At 42.8% G+C, this 12,449-nt stretch overlaps 1 protein-coding gene across 1 annotated transcript in view; it reads right to left on the minus strand.

Annotated features, from left to right (window-relative positions):
- The window catches only part of LOC137650132 (aminopeptidase N-like), a 67,513-nt gene that overhangs the window by 9,777 nt on the left and 45,287 nt on the right, over positions 1-12,449 (minus strand). Inside the window, exons 16-17 of the mRNA XM_068383277.1 lie at positions 1,650-1,793; positions 1,291-1,363 (exon numbers count right to left, since the gene is read on the minus strand). Coding sequence (XP_068239378.1) covers positions 1,291-1,363; positions 1,650-1,793 — 217 coding nt within the window. The remainder of the gene's footprint in view (positions 1-1,290; positions 1,364-1,649; positions 1,794-12,449) is intronic.

The following is a 12,449-nucleotide window of genomic DNA, read 5'->3' on the forward strand; positions in this document are numbered from 1 at the left end:
ATGATGTAAACATATTTTGCTGGTCTCTACCCACCCCCCTGGGTGTGAATCAGCTATTATAATCACCGGCTAAGTTAAATATTGAAAAATGTTATTTTGATAATAAAATAAATTTTTGAATATATTTACCCGGTGATTATAATTTAAAGGACCCTCCCTTCCTCCCCAATAGAGACACAGTGGACCGAGGAGAAAATTGAGTTCTTTGTTTACAATGAGTACTGGGTATCTGAACGACAGATGGCGCTGTTGAGTACACCCCCTACCTGCGTAGCGATCGCTGGCGAATTTTTTCCGTAGAGTTTTTCTGTCGAGCAACAGAGTTGCAGCTATTATAATCACCGGGTAAGTATATTCAAAAATTTATTTTATTATCAAAATAACATTTTTATCTATTTACATCTACACCTTTAATGCAACTGATTTTATAAAACAGTATCTTTATTTCTTGCATGTTATGCATGTGTTTTCCATTCCTGTAGAATGAACATACAGTAGTTTAAAAGTTTTTTTTTTAATTATCTGTAGTCTTATTTTAGCTATCGATTTAGCAATGAAGCATTTGTCTGAAGTTATTCTAACGTTACTAGTGTCTTAATCAAAAAGGGGCTACGTTTGGAGTCAACACTAATAGAGCTATATGGTTCCCTGATAGGCTGGTGTCTTATCATCTTGTTTGTACAGTATTCCAGTTAGTGAAGAGATTTTTATTCATACTTTTTTTGCAGTAGTATGTGAGTCAGTGAAGAGATTTTTATCCATATTTTCTTTTTTTCAGTAGTATTTGATAGTGAAGAGATTTTTATTCATCAACTTTTATTTTTCTTTTTTAACAATTTTCTGTTACTCTTCTCTTCAACTTCAAGGTACCAATTTCAATTTTTTTTAGATAGATAGATAGATAGATAGATAGATAGATAGATAGATAGATAGATTAAGGTGACAATGTTACCTACTATCTATAATATGCTGTGGGGTTTACATCAGTTTGTAGATTTATGAAAATCTTTGTTTACTTTGCAAAAACAGAAAATGTACAGTATTTACTTTATCTTTATGCAAGTACAAATTGTCCAAAATTCGACACATGATAGCATGAACGTAAGTATGGACTCATATTGCAAAATTAGTTATTTGGAAGTTATGGTAGTTTTAGCTGCATGAATAACTCCCAAGGAGTTCTCACTGGGTTTATTGGACCACTCACAATATTTTGTGTAACTTTGCCATATTTGAAAACTTAATATGATTACTGTATTGAGAAAAGCGTTCAGATATATTTTCCCATACCTGTTGCAGATCCTGTGCATTGTTGAAATCTTTTGTAGAGGCTTTTATCAAATCGATGACAATCTTGTCGAAGCTACAAAGGAAGAATTACAAGGTATCATTAATATATTTCTTTCAATACTATGTAATACAATCCATGTGATGAAAATGTAAGGAAGCCTGCATTGTGAGACTTTCAATTATATATATTTTAGCAAATTTCTCACGCTTAGTCGAAGAAACATGAATAAATATTTTTATAATAATTTTTTTTATTTACAAAAATTCAAAGAAAAATCCTATTAACATATTAGATTTAAAAGGTAACTAATTTAGATCTTTGTAATTGCCAACAAACTGTGAATCAGAAGGGGACTTACAAGTCGTATATGACATTCCAGTTTTCTTGAATAAAATTCCAGGCCATTGAGGTGCCAACTGGATTTGAGGCCACTGCTCTAAACACTCGCTTGGTATCCTGCTTCCTGATTCCACTATCTGTAGTGAAAGCCATTTCCAAATATCTGGAAAATAAAATGCATTACATAATTGTCTGCAATGCCTGGATCTGTATATCTGTGCAGACTGATGTGTAAAAATAGTTATGGTAATTAGTTTATTTGTTAGAAAAATAAGTTGATTTGATCAGGCACATTTTAAGTTTTTTCTTTAAATTCCGTCAGATTTTTCTCTAGTGGTACACAACCACTAGAGATTTATTTGGTTCATTGACTGGCAGATAGTAATATATTGGAGCTGCATCACAAAACTCGCCATTCATTCCTAATTCTAGGATGCTCTCTTGCCTCTCGCACATCTATCCTCTTATCACTCAGAGCTTTCTTCACTCCATCCATCCACCCAAACCTTGGCCTTCCTCTTGTACTTCTCCTATCAACTCTTGCATTCATCACCTTCTTTAGCGGACAGCCACTTTCCATTTTCTCAACATGTCCAAACCACCTCCCTGTTGGAGCCCCTGGGCTTATAGCATCCTGCTTTTCCAACCAGGGTTGTAGCTTAGCAATTAATAAAGATAATAATAAATAATAATCCCTCTCTTGTTAAAGTTAATTTTTCAATATTAATCTTACCCGGTGATCATGTAGCTGCAGCTCTGCTGCCCGACAGAAAAAACCTACGGGCGGGATACGCCAGCGATCGCTATACAAGTGGGGGTGTACAACAACAGCGCCATCTGTCGAGTAGGTACTCCAGTACTTCTTGTCAACAAAGAACCAATTTTCTCTCTGTCGTGCCACCGGCAAGACCTACTTGATACGCTGTTGTTTCTGGAGTTGATTTTCACGCTATTTGGTGATGTATTCTCTCTAGTAATTAGCTTTCGCTGTACAGAAGTTATCATCAATACCTTATCAAGCTTTCATTGATTAGATTTTGGATTATTTGTTGACGACTTGGATAGATTTTGGATTTCCCCCTTTGACTTATTCAAGATGTCTGACCCTACTCAAGTCCCCAAGTACAGGCAGTGTAGTGCTAGGGACTGTTCTAGGCGTCTTCCGAAGGCCTCTATAGATCCTCACACCGTTTGTTCCAATTGTAGGGGTAAAGCCTGTCAATTGGAAGATCGATGTGAGGAATGCGCTGGGCTTTCGGAATTCGATTTTCAAGAATGCACGTAGGCTAGAGAAGGATAGGATCAGGAGGAGTTCGTCTCGCTCTTTTGATTTTTCCTCTCCCCATGCCCCACAACCTATTCCTTCCCCTGTAGTGGTTACACCCAACCCTTCTACTAGCTCTCAGCAACCCTCGATGGCGGATATGATGCGTGCCATTCAGGCTCTTGGTGACAGAGTTGAGTCATTAGCGAATGACCGCAATCAACTCTTGGCTGACGTCAAAGAGTTGAAGGAGAAAAGTGCAGTGGGAAGTGTAGTGAGTGCAAGTGAAGTGAAAAGTGTCAGTGTTACGCATGAGGGTGCGTCTGCTCGTGCCTGTCGTCCTCCCAGTCCGGGACCTCTTGCAAGCTCCCAAGCCCAGGGGAGAAGCAATGTCGTACGACCAAAGGGTTCGACAGGCCTTGATCAGCGTACAGACGTACCCTCAGTGGTTGAGGACGTATCTTGCAGAGATCGTCCCACCCACAAACAGACGAGTGAGCCCATTCATTCCTCGTCTGCGGAAGAAGTTTCTCGTCAGAAACGCTGGACCAAGGTCTCACGACCTCTCAAGCGCAAGGTCCCTTCCGAGCGAGTCCAACGGCCCAGGTGTAGCCACTGGGTCAGTTCGGACTCGCCGCAGTCTTCCGAAGACTGCACACCTCCCAAGAGAGGTAGAGTGGTTCCGCAGCAGGCAATCACTCCGTCTGTTGCCGCACCAACCGCTGTAGACCCTAAGTGGTCTTTGCTGCAGTCTATGCAGACTCAGCTAGCTTCCTTCATGCAGGAGTATCGTGCTGAGAAGGTTGACGCTGCACCCGTTAACCTACAACCTGCCACGGTTGTGCGCTCAGCTGACACTGCGGCTGCCTGCTCCCACACTCCGGCTGTGAGAGCTCCACCACCGATGCGCAGTCGACCCTGCCAGACGCATGTTGACGTTAGCCGACGTGCAGCACCCTCCGTTGACATGCGTGAGCTACAGCATCAGCAGTGGGAAAGGTGCAGTCAAGCTGCCGTGTTTTGACGCAATGCGGCAGGCTCTGCAACCCACGGCAGTCCCCACCACGCACCACCACTCCGCTTTTGTTGTTGCCAGCTCTCAGACTGACCAGCAGCGGCATGATGTTGGATCCAGTGCAGCTACGCATGCACCCGTGCTGCCGGATTCAGCCGTTCAGCTTTCTTCTCCTCCTTTGCCGCTTCCTCCTCAGCATTCGGATGAAGGAATCTCTGATGACGACGAAGCTGCGCATTTGGACGATCAACACTCCGACATAGATGAACCCAAGACTACGCCTCCCTCCTTAGACTTTAGGAAAGTCCTTGCCCTGTTTAAGGAGTTGTATCCGGACCAGTTTGTGTCTGCAGCTCCACGCTCACCTCCCTCTGAGTTCGCTTTAGGCATGCAGTCAGCAGCTCCTGCCTTTACGAAGCTCGTACTCGCTCGCTCATCCAAGAGAGCTTTAAGGGTACTGGGAGAGTGGTTGCAGGCCAAGAAGCAACTTGGGAAGACATCCTTCATCTTTCCCCCGACCAAGCTTGCTTCCAAATCTAGCGTCTGGTATGCCACGGGAGAAGTTCTCGGCTTGGGAGTTCCTGCCTCTGCCCAGGGCGACTTCTCAAGTCTGGTAGACTCTCCCCGCAGACTGGCTATGAGACGCTCCAAGATTTGCTGGACCTTTTCGGACATGGACCATCTTTTGAAGGGAGTTTTCCGTGCGTTTGAGATCTTCAACTTCCTGGACTGGTGTTTGGGAGCGTTGAGCAGAAAGACCTCCCCTTCGGATAAGGACTCTGCCATGCTCATCATGTCCTGCATGGACAAAGCCATTCGGGATGGGTCTGGCGAGCTTGCGGCTTCTTTCGTGTCTGGAGTTCCTAAGAAGCGAGATCACCTTTGCTCCTTCTTGTCGGCGGGGTCACACCATGTCAGAAGTCAGAGCTGATGTTTGCTCCGCTATCCAAGTGTCTCTTTCCTGAAGAGCTGATCAAGGGGATTGCCGCCTCGTTGATCCAGAAAGACACCCATGACCTGGTGGCGTCATCCGCACGTAAAGTCACAGCTTTACCTTCCGTGCCTAGACCTAGGATGGACACACCAGCGTCTAGGTTCATTCCGCCCTTTCGTGGCAGAACCTCCAGCAGAGGAGGTACCCGTGCCGATAGTCAACGTGGCAAAAAGAAGAAGGGTTCCAAGTCCTCAAAAGGCAGAGTCTGACTGCCATCTTCTCCAGACAGCAGTGGGAGCCAGGCTCAAGAACTACTGGCAGGCCTGGGAGAACAGGGGTGCAGACGCACAGTCTGTGAAGTTACTCAGAGAGGGGTACAGGATTCCATTCTTGCGCAAGCCCCCTCTAGCAACAACTCCCATCGACCTCTCTCCCAGGTACAGAGAGGAGGACAAGAGGCTAGCTTTACAGCAAGAGGTGTCTCTCTTGCTACAAAAGGGAGCGGTAGTCATAGTCCGGGACCATCAATCCCCGGGCTTCTACAACCGTCTCTTCTTAGTAGCGAAGAAGACAGGAGGGTGGAGACCGGTGCTGGACGTCAGTGCTCTAAATGTCTTTGTCACCAAGCAGACGTTCACCATGGAGTCGACGAAGTCGGTGCTAGCATCGGTCAGGAAGGAAGACTGGATGGTCTCGTTAGACCTAAAGGACGCGTACTTTCACGTCCCCATCCACCCAGATTCCCAACCTTTCCTAAGGTTCGTCTTTGGGAAGGTGGTTTACCAGTTCCAAGCCCTGTGCTTTGGCCTAAGCACGGCACCTCTAGTGTTTACCAAACTGATGAGGAATATTGCCAAATTCCTGCATTTAGCAGACATCAGAGCCTCCCTCTATTTGGACGACTGGCTTTTAAGAGCTGCGTCAAGTCGTCGCAGTCTGGAGAATCTCAAATGGACTATGGATCTGACCAAGGAATTGGGTCTCCTGGTCAATATAGAAAAGTCCCAACTCGTCCCATCCCAAACTATAGTCTATCTAGGTATGGAGATTCAGAGTCAAGCTTTTCGGGCTTTTCCGTCGGCCCCCAGAATCAGTCAAGCCCAAGAATGCATCCAGAGCATGCTGAAAAGGAACCGATGTTCAGTCAGACAGTGGATGAGTCTAATAGGGACGCTTTCATCGCTGGACCAGTTCATCGCGTTAGGGAGACTCCACCTCCGACCCCTTCAGTATCACCTAGCTGCTCACTGGAGAAAGGACATGACGCTAGAAGCGGTCTCAGTTCCTATATCCGAGAAGATGAAGTCTGCACTGACTTGGTGGAAGAACAACATTCTTCTCAGGGAAGGTCTACCACTGGCTGTTCAGACCCCCGACCATCTTCTCTTCTCGGACGCATCGGACACGGGCTGGGGTGCGACACTGGACGGTCGGGAATGCTCGGGCACGTGGAATCCGGATCAAAGAGCACTACACATCAACTGCAAGGAGCTACTGGCAGTTCATCTGGCCTTGAGAAGCTTCAAGTCCCTCCTTCTAGGCAAGGTGGTGGAGGTGAACTCCGACAACACTACAGCCTTGGCGTACATCTCCAAGCAAGGAGGGACTCATTCGATGACGTTGTTCGAGATCGCAAGGGACCTCCTCACCTGGTCAAGAGATCGAAATATATCGCTTGTAACGAGGTTCATTCAAGGCGACATGAATGTCATGGCAGACCGCCCCAGCCGGAAGGATCAGATCATCCCTACAGAATGGACCCTTCACAAGAATGTTTGCAACAGACTATGGACCCTGTGGGGTCAGCCCACCATAGATCTGTTCGCTACCTCGATGACCAAGAGGCTCCCAAATTATTGCTCACCGATTCCGGACCCAGCAGCAGTTCACGTAGATGCCTTTCTTCTGGATTGGTCCCATCTAGACCTTTATGCGTTCCCGCCGTTCAAGATTGTCAACAAGGTACTGCAGAAGTTCGCCTCTCACGAAGGGACAAGGTTGACGTTGGTTGCTCCCCTCTGGCCCGCGAGAGAATGGTTCACCGAGGTACTGCAATGGCTAGTAGACATTCCCAGGACTCTTCCTCTAAGAGTGGACCTTCTGCGTCAGCCGCACGTAAAGAAGGTACACCCAAGCCTCCACGCTCTTCGTCTGACTGCCTTCAGACTATCGAAAGACTCTCAAGAGCTAGAGGCTTTTCGAAGGAGGCAGCCAGAGCGATTGCCAGAGCAAGGAGGACATCCACTCTCAAGGTCTACCAGTCAAAATGGGAAGTCTTCCGAAGCTGGTGCAAGGCGAATTCAGTATCCTCAACCAGTACCTCTGTAACGCAGATAGCTGACTTCCTTTTACACCTAAGGAAGGTAAGATCCCTATCAGCTCCTACGATCAAAGGTTACAGAAGCATGTTGGCAGCAGTCTTCCGCCACAGAGGCTTAGATCTTTCCAACAACAAAGATCTACAGGACCTCCTTAAGTCTTTTGAGACCTCAAAGGAGCGTCGGTTAGCCACACCAGGTTGGAACTTAGACGTGGTTTTAAGGTTCCTGATGTCAGCAAGGTTCGAACCGCTTCAATCAGCCTCTTTTAAAGATCTCACTTTGAAGACTCTTTTCCTCGTTTGCTTAGCAACAGCTAAAAGAGTCAGTGAGATACACGCCTTCAGCAGGAACATAGGATTTACATCTGAAAGGGCTACATGTTCCTTACAGCTTGGTTTTTTAGCTAAAAACGAACTCCCTTCTCGTCCTTGGCCCAAATCGTTCGAGATTCCAAGTCTGTCCAGTTTGGTTGGAAACGAACAAGAGAGAGTACTCTGCTAAGTAAGAGCTCTTAAGTACTATTTAAGACGTACGAAGCCATTACGAGGACAATCAGAAGCTTTATGGTGTTCTATTAAGAAACCTGCTTTACCGATGTCGAAGAACGCAGTTTCTTATTACATCAGACTTTTGATTAGAGAAGCCCATTCTCATCTGAATGAGGAAGACCATGCTTTGCTGAAGGTAAGGACACATGAAGTTAGAGCTGTCGCTACTTCAGTGGCCTTCAAACAAAACAGATCTCTGCAGAGTGTAATGGATGCAACCTATTGGAGAAGCAAGTCAGTGTTCGCATCATTTTACCTTAAAGATGTCCAGTCTCTTTACGAGAACTGCTACACCCTGGGACCATTCGTAGCAGCGAGTGCAGTAGTAGGTGAGGGCTCAACCACTACATTCCCATAATCCCATAACCTTTTTTAATCTTTCTCTTGAAATGCTTTTTATTGTTGTTTTTGGGTTGTACGGAAGGCTAAGAAGCCTTTCGCATCCTGGTTGATTTGGCGGGTGGTCAAATTCTTTCTTGAGAAGCGCCTAGATTAGAGGTTGTGATGAGGTCCTTTAGTATGGGTTGCAGCCCATCATACTTCAGCACCTAGTAGTCGCTCAGCATCCTAAGAGGATCGCGAGGCTCAGTAAGGAAGACGTACTTAAAAAGGCAGAGTAATGGTTCAAGACGACTTCCTTACCAGGTACTTATTAATTTTATGTTTGTTATTTTGAATAAATGCTAAAATGAAATACGGGATACTTAGCTTCTAATGTTAACATGTATGCTGGTCTCCACCCACCCCCTGGGTGTGAATCAGCTACATGATCACCTAGTAAGATTAATATTGAAAAATGTTATTTTCCTTAGTAAAATAATTTTTTGAATATACTTACCCGGTGATCATGAATTAAAGGACCCTCCCTTCCTCCCCATAGAGACCCAGTGGACCGAGGAGAAAATTGGTTCTTTGTTGACAAGAAGTACTGGAGTACCTACTCGACAGATGGCGCTGTTGTTGTACACCCCCACCTGTATAGCGATCGCTGGCGTATCCCGCCCGTAGGTTTTTTCTGTCGGGCAGCAGAGCTGCAGCTACATGATCACCGGGTAAGTACATTCAAAAATTTATTTTACTAAGGAAAATAACATTTTTCCTTTGCCTTCACATACACAGAATAGTCTGACCTATTCTTTACACAATCAACTCTTACCTCATACACCTAACAATACTAAGATAATTGAACAATTCCTCTTCATTCAAGGGGTTAACTACTGCACTATAATTTTTCAGTGGCTACTTTAGCTAGGTAAGCAGCACTTCTTGGAGGACACTCCAAAATCAAACTATTGTTCTCTATTCTTGGGTAGTGCCATTGCCTCTGTACCATGGTCTCCCATTGTCTTAGTTCTCTTGCTCGAGGGTACACTCAGTCACACTTCTATCTGTTTCTTTATTTCCTTTCCTCACAGCTATTTTCTCTGTTACAACCATTGGACTTACAGCATCCTGGCTTTTCAACAAGGGATATAGCTTAGCTAGTAGTAGTAATAATAATACTATAATAATACTTCTAGAGAAAAAATCAGGGAGTTATGGCCTTCTGTTCATAACATCTCGCTTATGAGCTGTGGTGTTCCATTTATCTACATTATAATGAGCATTCTGACAAAGCTAAGAGTCTCCATTTCATCCTTTGTCATAACCAAAAATGATACTTTTGAATCTCTACTATAAAGTTTGTATGTAAAGCTGTAGGGTCTCTCGGACCATGTGTACGTATCCATTTCTCCCAAAAAGGAATTATATTAGCCCTTCTCTATCTATATAAAAACTCTTCACTAAATCTGCATCTTAGCTTTGTGGTAGTAAACTCTGACACATGATAATGCAAGTGCTTATGTTATGCCAAAAATTAGAATTAATATTGTGGTGATATGGGAGTTTGAGTTGTTATTAGACTAAATTTATGGGTTTATGTTTTGCCAAATAGCATACCACGTCCAGGAAAAAAAATACACTGTATGTGTGCTCTATTTGTATGTGTGAAACAAGGGACTATCATATATAACTATCCTTATTTCCACTGTAAACAAGAACACATGTGATATACCGTAAATAATACATAACTATTCTGTATAGGCCTACTGCATGCTTATGGGAGTAACTTATTGTTATACTTAATGATTGTTTTGTGAAGGGAATGAACAGTTGGTTTCCATTGGGTCCTAGTTGCGCTTGCTTTTTATCCTGCTTAACCTCTGTTCCCACTTCCTTTATTCCCTCTAGCTGTCCAACCTCTGCTAATTTTTACTTCATAGTGCTATTGTTGAGATTACTCCCAGTTGCTCTTTGGTACTGAATGACCCCACAGGCCTCAGTAGTGAACAATATGGCCGAAATTCATAACTCTTTAACATAAACTCGAATAGGTGACCAGCAACAAAAGCTAAATTCTGTTAACACTATATGACCATTACATATTCATGGGTAGTGCTTAAGTTTGGCAGCACCATCCCATGAATATTTGCTAAAAACTGGAAGGGTAACACCTGTCATATAAGAGGAAAAGGAATATGGTGAACATACATACATACATACTGTACATACATACATATATATATATATATATATATATATATATATATATATATATATATATATATATATATATATATATATATATATATATATATGTATACACACACATATATATACAGTATATATATATATATATATATATATATATATATATATATATATATATATATATATATACACACATATTTATATATATATATATATATATATATATATATATATATATATATATATATATATATATATGTATATATACACACATATTTATATATATATATATATATATATATATATATATATATATATATATATATATATATATATATATGTATATACACACATATTTATATATATATATATATATATATATATATATATATATATATATATATATATATTTACCAAGGGACCTCCCCTAATTTTTGGAGTTAGCCAACATCAAACAAATGAACAAAAGAGGACCTTTCCTCTCTCCGCTCCTCCCAGCCTGATGAGTGATTCAGCTGAGTTTGGCTGGAACTGCTATGGTGTCACAGCCCGCCCTCCCTCGTTATCCACCACAGATAAAGTTTCATACGCTGAATCCCTTGCTGCTGTTACCTCCTCTGTCACCAAGGCGACCGGAGAAAGCAGCAGGGCCTACTGGAACTGTGTCATAATTGCTTACCATTCATTCCTAATTCTAGGACGCTCTCTTACCTCTCTCTCATCTATCCTCCTATTACCCAGAGCTTTCTTGACTCCATCCATCCACCAAAACCTTGGCCTTCCTCTTGTACTTCTCCCATCAACTCTTTAGCAGACAGCCACTTTCCATTCTCTCAACATGTCCAAACCACCTCAACACATCCATATTCACTCTAGCTACTAAATCATTTCGTACACCTGTTCTCGCCCTCACTATTTCATTCCTAACCCTATCTAATCAAGATACACCAGCCATACTCCTCAAACACTTCATCTCAAAAACATTTAATTTCAGTCTCTCCGTCATTTTCATTCCCAACAACTGTGATCCATACATCACAATAGGTTCAATCACTTTCTCATACAGAGTTCCCTTCACTGTCCCCAACACTTTAAATCATTCATTCACTCTCTGATGTACTGTACTGTACATCTACTTCCACACCACCATTTGCTGCAACAACAGACCCCAACTACTTAAACTGATCTACTTCTTCAAGTAATTCTCCATTCAACATGACATTCAACCTCGCACCACCCTCCCTTCTCGTGCATCTCATAACCTTACTCTTACCCACATTATCTCTCAACTTCCTTCTCTCACATACCCTTCCAAACTCTGTCACTAATTGACTAAGCTTCACTTCCGAGTCTGCAACCAGTACAGTATCATCCGCAAAAAACAACTGATTCACCTCCCATTCATGACTACTCTCGTCTATCAGTTTCAATCCTTGACCAAGCCCTTGAGCATTCACCTCTCTCAACACTCCATCAACAAGTAAGTTGAACAACCATGGCGACATCACAGGTCCCTCTCTCAGCCCCACTCTCACTGGAAACTACTCGCTCACTTCATTTTATATTCTAACACACGTTTTACTACCTTTGCAGAAACTCTTCACTGCTTGTAACAACCTTTCACCAATTCTATATAACCTCATCACATTCCACATAGCTTCCCTATCAACTCTTATTATACGCTTTCTCCAGATCCATAAACGCAACATACACCTCCTTACCTTTTGCTAAATATTTCTCACATATCTGCCTAACTGTAAAAATCTGATTCATAAATCCCATACCTCTTCTAAAACAACCCTGTACTTCTAAGATTGCAGTCTTTGTTTTTCACTTAATTCTATTAATTAGTACTCTACCATGCACTTTTCCAACCACACTCAACAAACTAATAGCACTTGAATTACAACACTCGTGCACATCTCCCTTGCCCTTTTAAAGTGGTACAATACATGCACACCCAGGCTACTGGTACCATTGACAACATAAAACACATATCAAACAATCTCACCAGCTATTCAAGTACATTCACACACCCTTCCTTTAACATCTCAGTTCTTACACCATCCATACCAAGTACTTTTCCTACTCTCGTTTCATCTAGTGCTCTCCCCACTTTCTCTCTTATAATATCTCTCTCTCATTCTCATCTCTCATCACTGGCACCTCAACACCTGCAACAGCAATTATATCTGCCTCCCTATT

Source organism: Palaemon carinicauda, chromosome 11 (assembly GCF_036898095.1).
Source record: "Palaemon carinicauda isolate YSFRI2023 chromosome 11, ASM3689809v2, whole genome shotgun sequence".
NCBI lineage: Eukaryota > Metazoa > Arthropoda > Malacostraca > Decapoda > Palaemonidae > Palaemon > Palaemon carinicauda.